Source organism: Nyctereutes procyonoides, unplaced genomic scaffold, assembly GCF_905146905.1.
Source record: "Nyctereutes procyonoides isolate TBG_1078 unplaced genomic scaffold, NYPRO_anot_genome, whole genome shotgun sequence".
NCBI lineage: Eukaryota > Metazoa > Chordata > Mammalia > Carnivora > Canidae > Nyctereutes > Nyctereutes procyonoides.
This window is the reverse complement of record NW_026575139.1, coordinates 10,817,715-10,840,959: the sequence shown is the minus strand read 5'-3', so window position 1 is coordinate 10,840,959 and position 23,245 is coordinate 10,817,715. Positions and strand designations below refer to the sequence as shown.

Genomic DNA, 23,245 nt, shown 5'->3' with positions numbered 1-23,245 from the left:
CTCAAAATGTACTTGAAAGCAACATAACTGCATCTTTAAAAAACAAAACAAAACAAAACCTGTAATTCAGAGGTTTTACCAAGTCTGGCTAATGAGTTTTTCTGGGGTATTCTTCAGAAGAAACACAGCATCTGATTCTTCCTGATATTTTAGCTGCTTATTCCCAACATGCAGAGATTGTTGCTTCTGATGCTAATTTGTCAGGGAGATTCAAAGGAGAACCAGCTACTATACCCTCCAACCAAGCACCTGCCAGCAGAGAGAGGATAAAGGAGAAGAACTAGCAGAAGGAAGGGACTACGTGTCTGTGCCAGGCTTAATTACCACCAAAGTCACCTATGAATAAACAGGAAAAATTCAAGCCAAAAATAGGGAGGAAGGTGGAAAAAGAAGTCAAATGTCAATTGGAAAAAAAAAAAAAACCAATTCATTAATTTTTTTTAAATCCAGTACTTTTATGCAGGATTTTGCTATGAGAACAACATGCAATCTACAATATGCAATACAACTGCATTGTAGATTTCCTTGTTGGTGTACAGATCGATGGTGGACATTGCCATACCAATATAAAGGCAGATACTTGTAAGAAAATTTATAGCCCCTCTCATTTTCGATAGAAGGTTCTAGTATTTCCAAAGAAAAGTCAGAAATTCTGAAAAGACATCTTAGTCATGTTCTGGGCTTTAGCTCAATCTCTCTCTTTGCAACTCCAAGAGTTGACTAAAAATACCTCTGGGGGAAAAAATGGAGAGAAAAACAATGATTTAAAAAGAAATAGGTAGGAAGTATCCCTTGAAAAGAGCTGGGGCCCTCATCCCCTCCAACCCTGCTCTTGTGTGAAATATTAATGCATCTGACACCCAGACCAGGGAAGGAGAAGAGCAGGTTAATGAGTCTGCTCTGGCCTAGAGCCAGAGGTCTCCCCCCCTTACTATCTACCCGGCTTCCAGGGCGAATACATCTGGACCCACTCTGTGGCACAGATGTCACCAAATTACTGGGACAGTTCCCCGCAGTCTGATAGGCTCACAGAGGGTGAAATTTGGCTGCCTTCTTGACCAGACAGGATGCAAATTCCTCTTTCCTGACACACATGTGTCATTTCAACCGTCTGCCCTGCAGGGGCTGCACACAAAGCCCACAAATACTCTCATAGGCTGCTGGTCCAACTTCCCCCCACAAAGTTTCAAGTCAAAGAGATACTGGTTTAAAAAATTCAGGTCTGGCAGGCCCTGGGAGCAAACTTTTTTAACAACTAAGCCACTGAAGACAATCATTCTCTTTCCTGCTGTGGGAACTCTGGATGCCCATCCAGATGTGTTCATGCTAGGCTTAAGTGAGGAGGCCTATAATCACTGAAATTCCACTAAGCTAGGAGTCTGTCAGGGCCTTCTTGAGGACTTGACTTTTCTCTTTTTAAAGATTTTATTTATTTATTTATTTATTTGAGAGAGAGAGAGACAGAGAGCATAAGTGAGGGGCAGGGGGCAGAGGCAGAGGGAAAAGCAGACTCCTTGCCGAGCAGGGAGTGCAATGTGGGACTTCATCCCAGGACCCTGAGATCATGACCCCGAGCTAAAGGCAGATTTGACTAACTGAGCCACCTAAGCGCCCTGAGGACATTCTGATAATTAAGCCACCATTATTCTAAATACCCTCCAATCACAGAGATAGGGCAGAAAGCAGTGGTCCCTATGATTTATCAAGAAAATGTATTATTTCTGATCGAGGTCAAGGAAAGTATTTTATATCTGTCCCCCTCCACCCCTCATTTAACAGAAAGGCATCATCTGCAGAAAGACCTAGATGAACAGAGCACATCTCTTTCTTTACCACTGAGAAGCAGTAACTGGGGCAGTGAGTTCCACCTAGCTCTCAATAAACATATGCTATGCATTACCTAATTTTAAAGGAAGCATGCAACCATTAGGCATCTGTGAGCCACAGCCATCTCCACTGAGAATAAGTTCATCCACTCATTTGTTCATTCATGTATAACTCTATACCAAACATTGCTCAAGGTACAGATTCCTCTCCAAACAAAACGGAAATTTCTGCCCAAGTAGAACTTATAGTCTAGTGATGGGAGACAGACAAATTAGATAAGAAAAAAAATTACAATGTGAGTAAAGGGTTAACAAATTCTTTTCCTCGTCTGCTTGAGAATTTGACCTGAGGTTAACTTCCTAGTTCTGTTTCTCTGGAAACCTAATAAAGATAAAAATGTCAATTATGTTACTAGGCAACACTGCTTATGATAAAAATGACCACTGATTGATAACTTGCATCTGGACCGGAAGGAACCACACATATCTGTTGGGGACATCATAGCTTGCACTTCCTCTAATGTGAGGACTTAAAACTGAGCATATCCCTCGGGAAATCCTGAATACTTGGGACAGATCCCACACTTACTAATTGTGAGGCTCATTCTCTACCAGCTGAGCTGTCACTTGAGGAGGGAGGGACAAATAGAATAACTCCTGGGTGGCCATATGGACTGCTGAGAGCATGATTCACATAGAAGAGAAATCCCTAACACTGCCTGGCTGGCAATTTATGATCTTGTTCTAGATCTTTCTATTTAGATCGGTGTCAACTATGGCCTATGAAAGTCTTGTGAGTCGGAATGTTTAACTGAACCTAAGAAGACCCTGGTAAGCATTATTCATAGTATACTTGATGCTGGTTAAAAGTTAAGGAGAAAAATAAGGTAGATAAAAAGAAGAGGTTAGTTGGCCAGGATGCTTTTGAAGATCCCTTCAGGTCAAAATCACAAGCACCACTCCAACACCACCCTGACTTAGTTAGCTGTCATGTCTTCGGGCTCCGTCACTCCCTCAGGAAAACCACCCCTAATGGCCAAATCTAGGTCAATCTCGTTTTAAAATGGACTCTCACAGAAATGGGTACGTTTCCTTCCTGAGCACTGTCTCCATGCTATACATCCAAGAATATAATGATCTAATTTCTCTCTGAGAGCAAGAAGCATGTCTGGCTGCTCACCATTTTATCCCTAGCACCTGAAGAATGTCTGGCACAGAACAGGAGCTGAATAAATGCTGGCAGAACAAGTGAGTATCACAACATATCTGAAGCCAGACAGAGGTGGGTAGTATTCCTCATACCACAATGCCTGTTCTCGTGTGTGTCTACTCGTGCTACTCCCATCCAGAGCACGACCTGGAGTTGCTCTGCAACTATTGCCATTGCCATCGGCAATTCCCAGGGGATCAATCTCCAGTCATATCAAGAGGTATGGGGGATATTAAAGAATTAAGTTAATTTTGATGGTTAGACACTGTATGGTACAACTCCCTCTTTGGGGGAAAACTTGCAAAATGAGAGGGTAAATTTTAAAATGTCAGCATTGTCTTCTTGTTTCTTAAGGCTTCACCCACTGCTCATTATTATCTATTTTCCTGCTGAACTAGAAAATCCACGGGGATTATTTGCTTTCTTGACCCCAGCTCCTAGCCTGTGAATACTTGACAGATGGATAAATAAGTGAGTGAATAAATAAATAAATAATCTCTCCCTCTCCTCCTGCCCCCATTAAAATAGAACATCACCATCCGAGAGAAATCTCTCATGAAGAACTAAAATAGGGCAGCCCCAGTGGCCCAGCGGTTTAGTGCCGCCTTCAGCCTGGGGTGTGATCCTGGAGACCCAGGATCGAGTCCCACGTCAGGCTCCCTGCACGGAGCCTGCTTCTCCCTCTGCCCCCCCCCCCTCTGTCATGAATAAATAGATAAAATCTTAAAAAAAAAAACTAAAATAAACTCCTGTACCAGTTCATCATTCAGAGAATTCCAATTCTAAATGGTGGCTAAAGGAGGCAATGCACAGCTGGTCAAAACCAGGCAGGGAAGGGGCCATATGAGATGCAATGAACTGCCGGTGGGCTCACTGGTCCCTCCTCCTTCACCCCCAACCTCAGCACTTTGGAAGCCTACAATGACCCACCCTGTTCTTTTGCCAAAGACAAGGGCAGACCAGTATGGATGCCCCCACCTGGTTGTGCTCATAAAGCTCCCAGATGACACAGGATCCTAAACGTTCATTGTTAGTACACTGAAATCAAGTACCTGTTCCCTATGATTCAGGCCCCATAATTCATCACGGAAAGTGGTCTTGGAGTTTCATAATTAAAATTGACAAAGGTTCCTTTGTTTCCATACTGAAATTTTGATGGCATTAAGGGATTAGCCAGAGCTAGTCTACGTTTAAACAAAACAGAGAAGATTTGGCTGATGCTTTCTGTTACATAAATAATTACATCTAGACTGGCTTTTAAAGGTCCTTGTTTCCTAGGTATAACGTAATCCTGCAAGCTCTCGGTGCCCCACCTTCAAGAACAGGGTACTAACCAGGCATGGTCCTTATGGTCCAAGTGGTGATAAAACAGGATGGGGGTTCAGGAGAAGGAGATACAGGTCCCGGCTCTGCCACCAACCAGCTGCGTGGCCCTGAAGGAGATCGCGTTGCCTTATTTATTGACTGTTTTGCCAACCAAAATGTAAACTCCACAGGGGCAGTGATTGGGCCTCACTTGCTCTCTTAGAACAGCTTTGGGCACTAGTATGTAGCCTAGTAAGATTCTCGAGAAATACTTATTCAGCGATACTGAACGGGATTTCTCTCTTAGACTCCACATCTATAAAGGGTAGCGAGTAAAACCAATGTGTCTGACAAACCTCTATGACTTCCAGACTCTGTACCCCCTCCCCCTCATCAGTCCAACTATTACGGCAATTTTCCTTAAGAGCGAGATGACTCAGCACAGTGAGCTCGGGTGACCAACAGCCTAGCCTTCTGCACCCAGTCTGCACCTCTCCCCTTCCAATGGCTTCAGCCACACGGGACTCCTTTCAGATTCTGAAACACATCAAGCTCCTGCCTGGCTCAAGGCTTTGCACACGCTGGATCCTCCACTTGGAATCCTACTTCTTCTGGTCTCGGCAAGGTTATTACCTCCTTCTCACCATCCAGTCCTGGGCTCTGTGTCACCTCCTCAGGATGCCTGGCCTGACCACCCTACCTAAGCAGGTGCCCTCTATTAATCTGCATTCACAGCACCCATTCATTCCCTGACACGTATTCGAATTTGTAATTGTATACATTATCATCCATTTCCCTTGGGAGACAGCATGCCCCCCACAAACCTGGAATGTATCTCTTCTATTCAACAAAGTAGTGCCAAGCACAGTACTTGACACACAGGAGAACTCAACAAATCCTTGGATGCCTGGCCAAACCCACTGCATGCCAGGTCCCATGCTGAGAGGGTTATATAAAAATCCAAGATCTCTATATAAATGCTCATCCCAGCCAGCCTGGTCTCATAGCCTGCAGAATGTACCCGGTGCTGCTCAGAGCTCTAACGGCATACCTCTACCCACTATTGGGCAGGTGGCCCTGGCTCTCCCCCATCTATTTGCATTGACATCACTCCAAGCCCACCTCTCCAAAGCTTTATTCCCCTTTACAGGTGGTATAGCCATGTCCATACGGCGGCTTTCTTCTTCGCTTTTGTAGCAACCTGGACTCGCCCTGTCAACATGCACAAGCTATCCTGAAATGGCTTGTTTTCATTCTTATTCCCTATGGGACTGTGAGTTGCAGGCGGGCAGGACCCTGTCCCTCCTCTTCACCCCAGCCTAAGAGATGGTCGGGGACCTGATCAGTATGCAAGGAAGCCTCCTCAAATGAATGAACAAATGACCTCCCTGAATGAATGAATAAATGGGGCCCAGAAACAAGTGCTCACCTTGCTCAGTTAAAGCGATCGGGTGTTTGCCCATCGTTTACTCCTTCATAAAACAGTACTGCATTACTTACATTTCTGTCTTAACCTTTTCTTTTCTCCTACCATCTCCTAGAGTGCAGGCCCATTTCCTTCCAATCTCTGAATTTCTCAAAAACTGCCAGGGACCAAAAGTTGATATGTATTAAATGCTTCCTGGAAACGTGTCTGAATTCTCTCCTGGTCACTGCGTTTGACTTATGATGTACAGAGTTGTGTGCAATTTAAAAAGTGAACACTTCTTAGCACTGTGGGAGGGAAGACTGCCTGAATGCTCGAGTGCACAGACCAGGGTCAGGCTGCTCCAGCGCCTGGGGAGCCAGCATGGCCCCCCATGTGTCCTGGCCGGCCCCCTCTCCATGACCGCAGGGCTGTGGGAGCCCAGCCGCTGCCGCTGCTGTCTCTGGGGCCAGAAGCACAGGAAGCGCCCTCTCAGCAGCCCCTGGTACACTGTGGACCTCAGTATCCCCTTGTCAGCCTCCTAATTCTAGTTTACATTAAGCAGGGCTGAACAGTCACAAAGGCCAACAAAATTACTGAGCAAGTCTAGGGATTTTTAAAGCCAATGCACAGTGGTGATTAGTGGTCTTATTTGATGGACTATAATAACAAAACTCCAAAAAGCCCCTCTACACCACTTTATTCCCCAGCGTGGCACCAAACACCACAGGGAAACTCAGAGTCTGACCATCCCCCTGACTTCCCACCATCTTCATGTCAGGGTCTCACAGGCAGGACTCTGGGATGCACTCCAGCAAGAATACAACCTCCGGGCACATCTCCCAGGGGTCGCTGGGCATTTGCCTTTTTGTTTTAGCTTAACCCCCTCCCTCCCTGAATTAAAACCAATTTGGAACCAGGGCAAAACACTCTCTGCCATCCAACCACCCATTTTGGTCAGCCAGTGCATCTGACATGAAGCAAAGTTACTTGACATGTCCTTCGCTACCCTTTGTTTATAAGAGATGGTCAAATATCCAGCACACAGTCAATAACTGGCATCCCAAACCCAAGCTTCCTGGAAATCCTGGCCACAAGGACTCAAGTGGGGAGTATCATTTCTCTTTCCCTTAGAAGGCCGAGGGGCACCCGGCTGGCTCAGTTGACGGAATGTGTGATTCTTGATCTCGGGGTTGCGAGTTCAAGCCCCACACTGGGTGTAGAGATTACTTAAAAATGAAATTTTTAGAAATCTTAGGAGAAAAAAAAGGTTGAAGGGACCCCCGGGCTGAGGCCATTTCTGGGCCACTAGCTACACTGCCTGGTGGATGCCCATTTGAACCACGTCAGACCAGTCAGCCCATCTCCCTTTTTGGGTGCACATCGAGGCGGCTGGTCATGAGCGCCATCCCAGCTAACCTATATGCCTCATGAGCAGGGCTCACCTAAACCAGTAGTCATAAATAACAAATGCCCTTCCCCGAAAAATGTGTGGTGTGAGGCTCAGCAATCAAATGGGTGATGTCTGCTTTGTGAACTTCCACTTCAGCTGGAGGCTGACCTTCACCTGGTACCACCTCCTGCCAGAAGGTTATCTGGCATCATCATCCCTGGAAATGACAAGGTGGCACCTGCTGCCTGCCTGACGCTCCACAAAGGGCTTCCACGTGCATTTTCATACTTGTGCCTCTCCTCAGCTCTGTGACATAGATGGGGTTGGACCCATTTGACAGATAGAGAAACTGAGACCCAGTGAGGAGAAGGACTGGTTCCAAACCCAAAGCCTTTGCCTCCAACATGCTTGCTGCCCCTTGTCTGAGTGCCTGCCTGGGCAAGGCCACTCTAAGACTCCTGGAGATCGCGTCCTGGCCCTCGGAGGCTAACACTCTCTCATTTTACCCTCTGCAGAGCTGAGCAAGACGGTCTCTTTCATCCTTAGCAGGCCTGCTGCTGCCATCCAAAGGGATAGGAGCACGAGACATGGAATAGATGTGGCTGTGTGGGGCTGGGAGGTCACCGTGCATTCTTTCCCTCCAGGGGGAGACAGGCCACAGGAGGGGCCTGGGGGGCAGGGGACAGGGGAGGAGATAGGAATCTGTGGGATGCTCTGGATGAGACACGAGGAAAAGTGTGATGAGAAAACCCCAACCTGCCCCAGCGACATCTCGTCCTTGGGTCTGGTGCCTCCTCCCAGAGGGGCAGGATGATGACAGCCCCCTTGTTGCTGGGGGCCGGCCCCAGCCTCTCCACACAGCTGGACTCTCCCCCGAGTGGAGCGGCACTGGAAGTGCTGAGGGCAGAGCCTGGTGACCATTGATGACGATGACATAAGAGCCTTGCTCTGGGACTCAGGTTCTTTCTGGGAGAGATTCAAGTTCACTAGCTTGGCACACACTCTTGGAAAAGATGGGAGGATTATACAAGAATAAGGTTAATTACTAATCATTAAGTCCTCTGGGATGACAACTAAAAGGCTGAAGACATCACAGTACGTTTCTAAAGAAAAAGTGCTTTATCAATTCCCATCTCCCATTGTGAAGCTCTTCTACAGCCCATTTTCTCATCCTTGCAAATCAGCCAAACCCTTTCCACAATATCTTTTCAGGTACATATCTTTAAAGTGCAGAGGGGCGCATGGATGGCTCAGTGGGTTAAGCATCCGACTCTTGGTTTTGGCTCGTCATGATCTCAGGGTTGTGAGATTGAGCCCCGTGTCGGGCTCCACGCTGGGCATGAAGCCTGCTTAAGATTCTCTCTCTCTCTCTCTCTCTCTCTCCCTCTCTCTAAAAAATAAATAAAAATAAGAATAATAAAAAAAATAAAGTGTAGAAAAACAAAAAGGAGCAAACATATCCGAAAATGGGATGTTGGAAGCCACTGGTGCTTAGGGGCAGCAGCCACCTCTAGGTGTCCCCGCCCCCTACACAGAGATACTGGCTGTGAACATCCGTCCACTGACAAATGACCTGGGTGTGGCTCTCAAGCCCTGAGAAACCCACGGCTCTAAGTCAGACGTCTGGCAGCACCAGACATGCCCCAAAGCTCCAGCTGCTCCCTCTCCTTTCATTCATATTTTGTGGTCTCCAAACTGGCCTTCACCTCCACCTACACCAAAGTAATGTCTCATGACTGCTGCAAAGGACATTACAGTTGGCAAGGACTGTCTGGAGTGGCTGGCCAATCCTATCCCTGGCCTTTGGAGCCCAAAGAAGAGAGTGAGAGGACGAGAAAGGAGGAGAAAAGGCTTCCAAGTTAAGCAGTGTCTTCACTTTGGCTACATCAGTGGGAATCTCCTTGAACTTGAGTAAAAAATGAAAAGAGAAATGAGCCGGTAAGCAATTGCTGGCATGTAATCCATCATCTAGTGCAAACCTCTCATCATTATTATTTTTTAGTTGGATTCCAGGGGCCAGCCAACATTTCAGGGCAGGAGGTCGGAGCCCAAGAGGACTAGCTTCTTCCTCTTCCATGAACAGGCCTCGGATGAAAATAAATTACCCAGCCCACCTTTACCAGTCCTACACGGGGCATTTTCAATAGAAGGCATTGGTTTGGTGCCCCCAAGAGCTCCGAGGGAGCACATTCCTGCCTCTGGACTTGCATCTGGGAGTCAACCACATACACTTGCAGGTTAGAGGGGGAGACAGCAAGGTTGGGGCTCCTCTGGGATGACTACCATTTATTGTTAAGAGGGAGAAGAAACAGGTCACTCAAAGATGCCCTGTTTGCCCTCTTCTCCCTCTATTTATAACATCACAGGAGCTAGAACTAAAGCGTCAGTGTGGAGGACATGCACTACTGCTCACATGATCTGATCAGTGGCAGATGAGATCAAACTTGAGGGCATCTTCTCTAGCCAGTCCAAACCTTGGGGCATTACTGCGGCCTTTTGCATGTCGTGCCGATCTGAACCAATGTCCTCTGGGGCCAAGCAGGTCTTCTCCACCAACAATTTAACAGGATTTGGAAAACAAGCTTTTACCCACAACTAATGAAAGATGGGTGCCTGTGGCTCTGAGTCGTCAAGCAGAAGAAATGCCACTTCCACGAGCTCTGCCCCAAGGTTTGACGCTCTTAAAAATGAAGAGGGAGCAAACCCCTGTTCATTTATGCAATGGCTGGGACTCGTGTCCCCTCTCGTTTAAAGCACTACGTGATGGTCCCTAGAGGAAGGGGAACAGGCCTGCGAGGAGCTACGGGTGAGGCCAGATACCTACTGTGGGTCTTCGTGCACGTCTATCCTGCAGCACAAGGTCAAAACAAGGGACAGCTGAAGAAATTTGGAACAGAATCATCGCATTTCTTGTAAGAGCAACACACGAAGGAAAAGCAATGACCAATTTGTCAGAGAGCATCCCTCACGTTCACATTATGAAACTTTCATACACCTTTTCCCAAGGCAGCTTAGGTGGAAAATGTGCCTGTGTGACGTCACAGCCACACTCACTTTCCTACAAACTGTTGGAGGTTTGGCAGACCCAATTCTCTGAACCAGTGTGCTGGGACTTCCAAGTCACCCCCCGACAAAAGGGGTTGTTGGTCTGTGCAGTAAGGACCACTGACATCAAGGAGGGCAGCATATGGCACACTCCCATTACACACCCGCTGGCCCAGGACTTCCAGCCTGTGACTCATCCTCACCAAGAAGCCCTCCTTCCTCCCTTCTCCCACCTTCAAACCTCATGGCAAAGTGGGAGAGCCGGGGGAGAAGAGACAAAAGAGCCTACATTCATTATTTAAAAACAAATTAAAAAAAAAAAGATTCCAACCATAGTTCATGTTTAAAGTTGCTTTGTTACAACAGCTAAACCAGAGCCGGTGTGGTCAGGCTATTTTCCTTCTTTAGGAACCTGATTTAAAAAATGAAGAAGGCTTACCCATTTTTGAAATAGAGGACATGAGCTCTCTGAAGTCCTGTTTCTAGGAAAAAACCTAGTTCTTGATCGTGGGGAGCAGGGCCAGGCTTAGGGCTTCTGTTTTGAATATTGGTAAGTATTACCTAGAAGGGGAGAAAATCGGAAAACTAATGAGATCCACATCCAAGCCTAGTCCCTTCACACCGCATCTCTAAACGCACTGCCCAACCTGACAAATCGGCTTCCTCACGCCCACATTGGTGCCCAGGGACTGGTGCAGACGTGAGTGCAGAGATCAGGGAAGCCAAGAGAATGACACCTCCGAGCTGGGGCACGGGAGGCCCTCCTGGCATGGCGGGTGCTGACGGGTGCAGGGTGCCAGGAGAAGCATTGAGGTGGAGGGGCTCTGCTGGATGCCAGGATATGGGCAGAGTCTGAGTGAGAAGGACACAGGTCCCAGGATCATCCACCAATGATGGCAGAGGTCACTGACGGGCGGACTGCAGGGCCAGCCCGACAGAAGCTTGATGAACTCTGAAGAAAGCTGAGCTGAGAAGCGCTGTGATTGGCATTGGCCCGAAATTCCCCAGGGAGGGTGAACTCTCTAGGCTTCAAAGTCAAAGCCAATGGAGTCTCAAGGGGAGTGTGGAGAAAAACAACCTGAGCTCTCTCTTTCTCTCCCTCTCTCCCAAAACTTGATCTTTTGTCAACGGATAACAAGGTTTTAAAGGTCTAAATTTTTGGCCCCACGAGAAAGACTGCCAACTGATCAGGAGAAAGATCTTCAAGTTGGGGCGGGGGGCGGTCATAGCGAAGGGTAAACACATATCTATTGTTTGTTACAGGGGCCATTCGCTTTAAGCTGTCAAGTCAAATGAAGCATTTATCAGACAGAAGCTACTTGCAGCCCATTTAAAAAACCCTACACGTGCTCTCCAAACCTGCTGCCCACATTTGCTGAAGTCAGAAGCCCTTCAGAGGCCCAGCTGTAAGCCAAAGCCCAAGCATTCTAGAGGTCTCACAATTATTCTCCATACAGCATTGAAGCAATTGCTAGCTCTCTAACTTTTGAGCTTCGGGAAATAGCAAAGAAAGCGCACAATGAGCAGATGTTGTGGGATGAAATCCAGGTGGGCAACCCTTGGATTTGAACTCCATCCCAGCATCTTATCAAAACTGCCTGGCTCCCTCCCGACTTAGCACTTGGCTCTGCAAGTGCTGAGGGGTAGGTGTTCCTCCTACCCCTGCGAACTGTCATTTTGGCTCTACTGTAGGCTCCTCCCTAAGGTGTCTTCCCAGTGCTGCACATGCACCGAGTGTGGTCTCTTGTAAGTCTCTCTCAAGATGATCTCATCCATTCCTCCAAGCTTCAGAAATCGTCCACATGCTGCCAACTCCCAGAGTCATCCTCTTTGCCACAGACTTTCCCTCTGAACACTAGACTCATATGTGCAACGGCTTCCTTGACATCTCCCCTTGGAGGCCCAACACTTAAACGTTAAAAAATTAGCCTTCATTTGCTTTCAAGAATCGTTTTAAAAACAACAAAACAAAACAAAACAAAACAAAACCCACCACAATTACTTTAAAGCAAAAACAATTCGCCACAGCACAGAAAGAAACTTTTAAAATTGTCTGGAAATTCTACCACACAGAAATAGCCAGTTAACATATGTTGAACAAGAATCCAGGTACCTCTAAACATAAGAATCAAGGAAAAAAAAAAGATAAAAATCATTTTACGAAAATTGAGATTGTTATGTACGACAGTTTTAAATATGAACCATTACATTTAATTTTGATTAAACTTAACAAGAGAAACTAAAACGTGACCAAAGGAATCACTCAATTTCAGAAAAATGTGGGGGTTTTTCTATAGGTAGTCATTAAAGGTCTGGGCACTTGTCCTAAAGATAAAAGCAGATCTTATATGTATTATACCTGTGTGTGTGTGTGTGTGTGTGTGTGTGTGTGTATAGAGAGAGAGAGAGAGAGAGAGAATAATGATATAGACACAGATACATCTTAACAAATTAAGTTTTTTGATCCATAGAAGTAGGATGTCTTCCCATTTATTTAATTTCTTTCAACACTGATTTGTAGTTTTCAGGGTATAAGGTTTGCACTTTTTTATTATCCCCACATATTTTAATCTTTTTGATGCTATTATAAATGGAATTGTTTACTTAATCTCATTTTCAGATTGTTCATTGCTCATGTAGAGAAATAAGAGTGGTTTTTAAAAAATATTTTATTTATGAGAAAGAGAGAGAGAGAGAGGCAGGCAAAGACACAGGCAGAGGGAGAAGCAGGCTCCATGAAGGGAGCCTGATGTGGGTGGGACTCGATCCCAGGTCTCCAGGATCAGGTCCTGGACCGAGGGCGGCGCTAAACCACTGAGCCACCCGGGCTGCCCCAAGAGTGATGTTTTGATATTGACCCTGTATTCTATAACTTTGCTGAAATCCTTTACTAGTTAAAATAGAGTGTGTATGTGTGAATCACTTAGGGTCTCCTGTATACAAGATTATGTCATCTGCAAATAGATACTTCTCCCTTTTTAATCTAGATGCCTTTTATTTCTTTATCTTGCCTAATTGCATTGGCTAGAACATATACTACAATATTGAATAGAGGTAGTGAGAACAAACATCCTTGTCTTGCTCCTGATCTTAGGGGGGAAAATCGTCTTTCACCATTATATATGTTGTTAGATACGGATTTTTCATAGGTGCCTTCTATCAGGTTGAAGATGGGAACTTCCATTCCTAGTGTGTTGAGTGTTTTTATCATGAAAGGGTGCTGGATTTTGTCATGTGCTTTCTCTACATTGACTGAAGTTATCACTATCGTGTAGGTTTTGCATTTTATTCAACTGATATATTACATTAGTTGATTTTCAAATATTAAGTCAACCTTGCATTCCTGAAACAAATTGTGCTTAGTCATGGCGTATAATCCTTTCTATATGTTTTTGGATTCCATTTCCTGGTATTTGTTGAGGATATTTGCATCTATATTCATAAGGGATATCAATCTCATAAAAAGAGTTAGGGAATATTTTCCTCCTTTTCTGTATTCTCGAAGTTTTTATAGTAGTGCTGTCATTTCTTTAATATTTGGTATAATTCAGCAGTGAAGTCAACTTGACCTGTAGTTTTCTTTATGGGAAGGTTTTTAACTACAAAATTAATTTCTTTAATAGACACAGGAATATTTGGGTTATTTATTCCTTCTTGAACTTCAGTAGTTTGAGTCTTTCAGGGAATCTGTCATTTTATTTAAGTGATCACATTTATTGGCATAAAGTTGGTCATAATTTTCCCTTATGATTTCTTTTTTTAAAAATGATTTTATTTTTAAAGTAATATCTACACCCAACACATGGGGCTCAAGCTCACAACCTAGAAATCGAGAGTCACTTGCTCCACCAACTGAGCCAGCCAGGCACCCTTCCCTCGCAGCCATTTAATGTTTATGAATCTATAAAATTGTCTCTTCTTCTTGGGTGTTGTTGGTAATTTATGTCTTCTCTCTTTTATTCTTGTTCAATCTTGTTAACAGTTTACAAACTTTATGGATCTTTCCAAAGAATCCTTTTTTAGTTTCACTGATTTTCTCTGTTTATCTCTTTCCTACTTCACTGATTTATGTTCTGATCTTTATTACTTACTTCTTTTTGCTTGCTTTGGCTTTAATTTTTTCATTTTCTAGTTTCTTGAATTGGAAATTTTGACCACTGATTTGAATATTTTCCTAAGACATGCATTTAAAGTTATAAATTGTTATATTGTTTTAGACTTGTAGAAGCTCTATCATTAGGTACATACACTTTTAGAATTATATCTTGTTAATTGATCCTTTTCTTACATAACATCTCCCTTTATCTCCCGTAAATATTCCTTGTTCTAAATTCTACTTTCTGATGTAATACAGTCACTGTGGCTTTGTTTTAACGAATTGTTTTCATTGTATATAATTTTACATTTTTTCTACCTATATATTAATTTTAAATGGTTTTCTTATAGATAGCATATATTAGGCTTTGCATATTCATCCAATTTGAAACTGTTCAGACCATTTTTATTTAATGTAACTATTGACATGATTGGAACCATCTTGCTTGCTGTTTCTTTTTTTTTTAATTTTTATTTATTTATGATAGTCACACAGAGAGAGAGAGAGAGGCAGAGACACAGGCAGAGGGAGAAGCAGGCTCCATGCACCAGGAGCCCGACGTGGGATTCGATCCTGGGTCTCCAGGATCGCGCCCTGGGCCAAAGGCAGGTGCTAAACTGCTGTGCCACCCAGGGATCCCTCCTTTTTTTTTTTTTTTATCATCCCATCTGTTCTTTGTTCCTTTTTTCTCTCTCATTCTTCTTTTTTTGGATTGATGATTCCATTTCATTTTCACTAATGACAGTGAATTATGTTTGTCTATCTGTCCATCTGTTCTTTTTTTCCTCTCTGCCCCCCAACAGTATGCAATATAGCTCTTTAGCTTTTCACAGTATATATTCAAATAATATTACATCAATTTATAATATTATAAACACCATATAATAGTATACTTACATTTCTTCCCTAAACTTTTGTGTTATGGTGGTCACACATTTTACTTCTATGTTATATATTCCATAATATGTTGTTAGCATTGTTGGTTTAGGTGATGAATTATAATTTTAAAAAATTAAAAATAAGAAAAAGTCTTTTATATGCATGCTCGTTGTCACCATTTATGATGATCTTCCTCTCATTGTATGTATCTGTATTTTCTTCTGCTTGAACTTCTTTAACATTTCTTGTTATGCAGGTCTGTTGGTAATGCGTTCTTTCAATTTTTGTTTGTTCTATAAAAAACAAAATCTTTGTCTTCTTTCTTCAGAGGAGTTTTGAAATTTTTCATCCACTACTTTAAAGGCATCTCTGTGATATCTTCTCACTTACATTGTTTCTAATGACAAATCTGCTTTAACTATTAGCTTTATTCTTCTGTCTTTAAAGTTTCTTCTTCTCTGGCTTCCTTCAAGATTCTTTGATTTTCAATAGTTTACGTATAATATGTCTATATGTATGTTTTAATTTATCCTGCTTAGGGTTCTGAGATTCTTGAATATATGGTTTGCTGCATTTCAGTAATTTTGAAAAACTCTCAATTGTTTTCAAATTTTTCTTTTGCTTCAGTTTCTCTCTCCTCTACTTTTGGGACACCAAATACATATTTTTTCTGTATGTCTTGGATGCTCTGTTTTGATTTTTTCCCCTCTTTTTGTTCTTTCTGTGTTTCTATTTGAATCATCTCTATTAACCTATCTTCAACTAAAAGATTTTTTTTATTAGCTGTGCCCAGTATTCTAATATGTCATCAAAAACTTTCTTATCTCAGGGCACCTGGGGAACAATGTGACTCTTGATCTCAGGGTTGTAAGTTTGAGGCCCATGTTGAGGGTAGAGATTACTTAAAAATAACATTTTTTTTAAAGATTTACTTATTTGAAAAAGAGAGAGAGAGAGAGAGAGAGAGAGAGAGAGAGAATGTGTATGAGTGGGGCAAAGGGCAGAAGAAGAGAATCTTCAAGCAGACTCCCCGCTGAGTGTGGACCTGACATGGGGTTTAAATCCAAGACCCATAAGATGAAGACCTCAGCCAAAACCAAAAGTGGGACACTTAATTGACTGAGTCATCCAGGTGCCCCTAAAATAAAATCTTTTAAAAATTTTTCTTCATATCTTATATTTTATTATTTCTAGGATTTCAATTTTATATTTTCATAGTTTCCATCTCTCTGTTGCAATTCCCATCTTTTTATGTATGTTGTATGCCTTTTCCACAATATCCTCTGACATATTATTCATTGACATTTTTAAGTTCCTGATAGTTCCAACACCTTGGTCATTTTTAAGTTTGGTTCTGTTTACTGCTCTTTACAATAGTTTGCTTATTCCTGTTTCTGTGTGTATTTGTGTATATCTCATATTTTTAAATTCAATGTTGAAGATTGTGTGTGGAGAAATAGACTGAAGTAAATATTTATACCTGAAAATGGGCACTCTTTTTCATCTATAAGGCAACAAATGTGGGGAACTTGAGTCAATCTAGTCAGTAGTTGAAGCTGGGCTGGGTTTTGTTGCTTCTACAGATACCTCCAATGCACCACAGACTTCAAATTCCTCAAGCAGTGGGCTAACAACTTGTGCTTACTGTGGGACCTGGGATGACAGAGGGTTTTTCTCAGTGTTTCTGTTCCATCCTATTTTCAGCAGTCCCTGTAGGCTTGCACTACAGAGGGGATTTCCCTCCAATTTCATGGCTCTTTCCCCACGGCATTCTGCCATTATTCATTAGTTGGTACTGTGTTTGTTACATGGCTGGAGGTGGGAGGGGGAAATTCTTGGATTTTCCTTGTCCAGCTTCAGTCTCAGAAAGAGTCTATATAGCGGGAGCTCAGGGATGAAGTTCATCCTCAGGGGGTCCTTTTTGGGCACCTCCCTCCTAACTCCCAGAATGCCTTCTGGGACAAGAACCACCTAACTTCCACTTCCAGGAAAACTCTGAGCATGATTAAAGCTCCTAGAAGTCCAGATTAACCCTAAAATATAAATCTCTAGTTATCTTAATAAATAACATCATCCAACCAGCTGCCCAAATCAGACACTGGGGCGGGGAAAGGAAGAGGGGTTGTAGCAAGGCTTGATACCCTAACACTCTCAAATTTATTACCACATCCCTCCTAATTATTTCTCAAGTATGTCTGTAATCTATTCTATTTCTATAACCATTACCTTCATGGAAGGTAATCACTTCTTACAAGATTTCCACAATAGCCTCCTAAATGGATTCTCCATGTCATCTCCTGCTCCTTTTCTTTCCCACTTTCTACAAGCAGCCTGAATCACTTTCTATAACACAGTCTGGGTCATGTTGCCCTTGTGATCTTCCTCACCCTTCAGGCATCACCTTATCACTTTGTTGGAAGGCTTTCTCTGGCCACCTAACATCATGTAGGCCTGCCTCTGTTATTCCCTCTCACAGCAAGCAGCCTATCCTAATCCTTCACTGCACTTATTAGTATATTTTTTTTACTTGATTATTGGCTGTCTCCCTCTGTGGTGCAGAAACTTACACAAAGTCAGGCCACATCTATTTCATTTACCAATATGTTCAGTGTCTACAGCAGTGTTTGGTACAGGGTAAGCACCAATATATATAATATATATATAATATATATGAATATATATAATAAATGAATGAAATACATAATGAATGAATGAGTGAAATTGCAAGACCAATCAGAAATGCAGAAAAAAAGCAATAAGATAGTAACCTAGTGTGCACTAGGCACTATGTAGGTACACAGGCTCTCTCATTTATTCCTCCCCAAAAAGAGATACACACTTCTACCCCCTCTTCACTATAGAAGGAAGCAAGGTTTTGTTCCACAGTGTGGGTTGCCCAAATTGCATGGCTGGCAAGTGTTAGAGTTGGTGCTGAAACTCAGGTCCCCCAGACTCTGTAGTCCAGCTCCTTCCCCTTTTCCCATCAGTCTTCGTTTACTTGCAAAACAAAGTCCAAAAGACAAGAAGTCAGAGCTCCCAGGATGAGGCTTTAGGTTACAAATGGGAAGAATGGGAAAGACACAAGGGGGGAGGGAGACAGAATAGCTCAGCTCAGGGTTTACCCTTCAGTCTAAGCACCTTGGATTCCATCCCTTCTTCACAAAGAGCCTCTAACACATGGGCCTCGGCAGGAATATTGTTTGGCAGTGGCAAAGCCACTTGTTCTGAGGATAAACACTTCCCTGCAAGAGGACTGCCAACAAGCATCCTTAACAAGTGCAGCCTGCTTTGGCAATAGCATACACTTAGTGACTAAGGAAGCACGATAGCAAGGAGGCAGAGGTCAAAGACTTTAGGTCAAAACTCCCAGGTTTAGGGACGTCTGGGTGGCTCAGTCAGTTAAGCATCTGACTCTTGATTTTGGCTCAGGTCATGATCTCAGGGTCCTGGGATCGAGCCCTGCATCAGGCTCCACGCTCAGCATGGAGTCTACTTAGGATTCTCCCTCTCCCTCTGTCCCCCCACTCCACTCACGCTCTCTCTCTAAAATTAAAAATAATAAAAAATAAAAAGACCCAGGTTCAAGGTCAGGTTCTAATACTCCTCACCACTTGTGGACGTAAGACAATTCTTTCAATCTCTCAGACTTTCACTATCCTCATCTGTGTAATGGGGATAGTAATATATACCTGACACGATTGTTATGAATTGTAAGTGGGAAACTTAGTGAGCATATAAACATTATAATCCTTAATGGAGATATATTAAAGAGTTACCTTCAAGTAGGAACAAAATAATGACATTTTCTACCACTTTTATTTTTTAATATTGTTTTAGAAAACCTGGAGATAGGAAAAAAAATCTGGAGACAGGGTACGAGAGAGACAAAAATGGAAAACATTAGACAGGAAGAAACAACAACAAAAATCATTCCTCTGCCACATATCCCTAGTCTCAGAAAAATGAAAATCAACTCTGTTTTATGGAGTTGAGTATTACGGCCAGTATTCCTACATTGCTACCCTTGTCAGCCTTCAAAATTCAGTTTAAGGGTCCTCTCTTTTAGAAGCCATCCCTGCACTAGCACGCTGGTCCCCCAAGACCCTTCTCTGGGCTTACAGAATCCTCTGAGAGGTTCCCACCAAAGCACTGCCCACACTGGCTATGGAGTTGGGTCCTCATGAGATCGTATGTTTCCTAAAGACAGGCTCTGAGGCTTATTGACTACAGTGCTCCCGGTGTTAAGCACACTGTAGAACATAGAAAGCACTCAATATTTGTGTAAGCAGGTTAAAAAATTTAAAAGCATTGCTATATGGGAAAATATATGAAAAAAATAACAATCCTATTCACAAAGCAATACAAACAGAAAAGATGTGGGAATAAAATAGACCTACTAAAATCTCTGAAACAAAAGTATTGTAAAATGGCAAGAGATATCATGGTCATGGATGAGTGAAGACTAAATATAATTCTCCGAATTATATATAGGGTTCATAAAAATCCAACCAATCTTAACAGGATTTTTCTAGAACTCAACAAAATTATTCTAAAATTGACCTAGAAGTATCATCAGAAAAGAATAAGGGATATTCTGAAAAATAGGAGTAATATGTAGTTAACAATCCTTTCAGATGTTGAAACCCATCATAAAGTAGTTATTGAATGGTGTCATACTGGTGTGATATAAGATTAGCAGAACAAAATACAAAAGCCAGAAATTACTGTTGTATCTAAAATTTTATTGAATGACTTGAAATATATAACAGCAAATATGAAAAAAAAATAGAGATAAGATCACCTTAAAGTGGTAGCAAAATTTGAGAAAAACATTAGAGTCATATCTAATATCACACAACAAAATAAATCCTGAGAACATTTGGAAATTAAAAGTTGTTTTTGAAAATATGAAAAATGACTGAAAAAAATTTTAAATACTAGAGGGAGCTTATCCCAATATTTCAGCTTTAAAACAATGAAATAAATGTGATTGAAGAAAAGCAGATTCAACTATATACAGATTTTTAAATTTATGAGCAACTTAAAAATGGAAATTTACTGAGAAAATATTTAGAGCAAATATGATTAAAGGGTTAACATATTTGTGATATAGACTTTATTCAAATTATCAGAAAAAGATTTCACCCCAAAACTGGACAGAAAGTATACACAGAAACAAAAGGAATATAACTAGGTTAAACATAAAGTTACCATATGACCCAGCAATTCCACTCCTAGGTATATACCCACGAAAAATGAAAGCATTGCCCACACAGAATCAGGTATACGAACATTTGTAGAAGCTTTACTATAATGGCCAAAAAGCAGAAGCAATCCAAATGATAAATGATAAATGTTGAATGGATAAACCCAATGCAGTACATCCATAAAATGGCATATTATTTGTCAGTAAAAAGAAATGAAGCCCTGGTACGTGCCAAAGAAGCCAGCCATAAAAGACCACATTTGTGGGGTTTTATTTGTATGAGATGTCTAGAATATACAAACCCATTCAGACTAGGGGAAATCAGGGGTAAATGGGGAGTGAGTGCTAGTGGGTACAGGGTTTCTTTTTGGGGCAACAAAAATGTTCCAGAGTTAAATACTGGTGATAGTTTTATGATTCTAAATATATTAAAAAGTACTGAATTGTATACTTTAAATGGGTGAATGAGATGGGATGTGAATTCTAGCTCTATTATGCTGTGATCCAAAAAAGAAGTGAAACATAACCCATAAACAAATAGATGGGAAAAATTTCAACCTGACTGACAAAGAACTGCAAACTCAAACCTCAAGCAAGGGACCATTTCCACCTGGCAGCCCAGCAAAAATGACTTCAGCAGGATAGCAACCCCGTCGGGAGCACAAAGCAACCACTAACCTCCTGTACTGCCAAAGGGAGGAGATGTCAGGAGGCCTTGCGGAAAGCAAATGAGACATAATATGTAGTTAATGGGGATATCAAAAATATGTCCAGGTGTGGGAACCCACCCTTGGGAAACAAGGCAGGCCAGGAGGGCGCCACCCGCAGGAAGCCCAGCGGGGGGCCCCAACCAGCAGAGGCCAGTCACCTCTCCACGAAAACACGGCAGGCTTCTGACATGATGGTGAGTGAAAGAACACGGACACAGAGCTCCATAACGCTGTAATGGTACGAGGGCCAAGACTGAACAAGAATGTGCGAAAATTAAAATTAGCTACTGTTCTTCTCTGGCTTCCAGACTTTTCTAACTCAGCTTTTAAGTGCGTGCAGCCTCCTAACCCAGTCGGCAGACAGCAGGCCTGGGTCAGAGCACATTTAGTGGCTGGCTGGGCAGTCTCCTGATGTTTTAAGGAAGTAGCTTGGGAAGCTATGAACAGTTCCCTGCTGCTCTGGCTCCAGTGGGGAGCTGGGGAAGGAAAGGGGGATGAGAAGGAAGGGAGAGGGGATGAGAAGGAAGAATTTTTTTTTTTTGTCTCCCATTTTACAGCCAAAAGCATGGCCGTGTGGACTCCCGGAGTCACACCCTGCCTCTCCCATGGGCAGCACTGAGTCCTTCTCCTGAGACATCATCTAGTCCACCTAGGTGTCCAGCACCTCGGCCCTGTGACTGCAAGCTTGTCCTCTAGCGAGGAGGTAAAACAGGCAGGGCCCGGCCTTGCTGACCAGGGAGCCCCTCTCTGATGGCCACAGAGGAATTCCGGGGGGCGTCTGGCAACACACAGGGACCAGCTGTGTCTCCTCAAAACCTGAGTGCTAAGGCCGCCCATAAAAAGTCTGCGGGGATCCCACAACTTAGCATTAACTTCTTTTCTAAAATAGGGTGTGAAGAAGTGAACTGTCGGCAGAAGGTAAAGTTCCACCCTGGCACGGCGTCTGCTCAAGAAAGCCCTAACCAGCTGGTTGGCTGATGCCTGCAAAGGACAGAGACAGGATGATTTCATTTGCCAAAAGCAGGGCTCATCATATTATGATATTCAAAAGTGAAGTCATCTTTATTCCTATCATGGCACCACAAGAAGCTCCTCGTGGGGCAGGTAACTTTATTTACTGTTGGCACACTGCCACCATCTGAAGATAAACAAATCAAGGACAGCCTCTGTCATTTCTAATCCTATCTCTTCTAATTCAATTTATCTGATTAAATCATGGTATATGCACAATTTTAGAAGTATCTCTTATTCCCCTTCAGAGAACAAACTATCAGAGAAAATTAGGTGACTCCCATAACCCTAATATAACAAGGACAGCACTAAACAAATATTTCATCGCCCTGCTTTTGTGTATTCAGTTTTCTTTGGCCCTGCCTCCACCTTTGGACAAGGGGTTGGGGGGACAAGGACACGTGGAAATGTCCCATGCCACGTGGGGAACGCTGGTGGCTGCTGGCTCTTTAGTTCCAGACAAATCAGGTGGTGTGAGCCCCAACATGAAAATGGAAAGCTGAAGCACACAGAAACACACGAATGGACCAAGGCCCAACAGTCAGAGGCAAATACAAGTCCAGAACCTAGATATGATACCAGGACTCCAGGGCAAGCTGCTGTCCCCATTATCTTCTGTACAGGAAAGGGAGAACCAAGTCCTCCTGAGAAAAATTACTCCATAAATATTCTGTTAGAAATTATTAAACATTTTGGGTGCGTGGAGTGGTTCCGTTGGTCAAAAGTCTGCCTTTGGCTCAGGTCATGATCCCAGGGTCTTGGATCAAGTCCCAGGTCAGGCTTCCTGCTCAGCTGGGGGTCTGTTTCTCCCTCTTCCTCTCCCCCCTACTTGTGCTCTCTCTCTCACTCACTCTCTCTCTCTCTCAAATAAATAAATAAAATCTTTATAAAAAATTATTTGACATTTTTAATAAAACAGCATGCTTAGAGTATTCCAGATTTTTATCGATCTGAAATCTTCTAAGATTAGTAAAGAGTCCACTGCCAGGTGACACAAATACAGACCATATAACTGTTGCTAACCACACACTAGGAAGTACTGAGTTAACCCACTTTCCCTCACCACAGCCTTATAGCTATGTTACATATGAGGATCCTGGGGTGGCACAGAGAGGTTGAGTAACTTGCCCAAAGTCCCACAGCTCAGAGGTGGCAAATC

General features: G+C 43.0%; 1 protein-coding gene across 7 annotated transcripts in view; it reads right to left on the bottom strand.

Moving 5' to 3' along the window:
• The window catches only part of TTC7B (tetratricopeptide repeat domain 7B), a 250,179-nt gene that overhangs the window by 154,647 nt on the left and 72,287 nt on the right, over positions 1–23,245 (bottom strand). For 6 of the 7 annotated variants that reach the window (XM_055303621.1, XM_055303622.1, XM_055303623.1 and 3 more), the window contains exon 5: positions 10,624–10,745. In XM_055303621.1, the coding sequence (XP_055159596.1) occupies positions 10,624–10,745 (122 nt within the window). Of the gene's footprint in view, positions 1–10,623; positions 10,746–23,245 lie in introns of those variants that run through there. The other variant, XM_055303628.1, reaches the window with a different exon arrangement.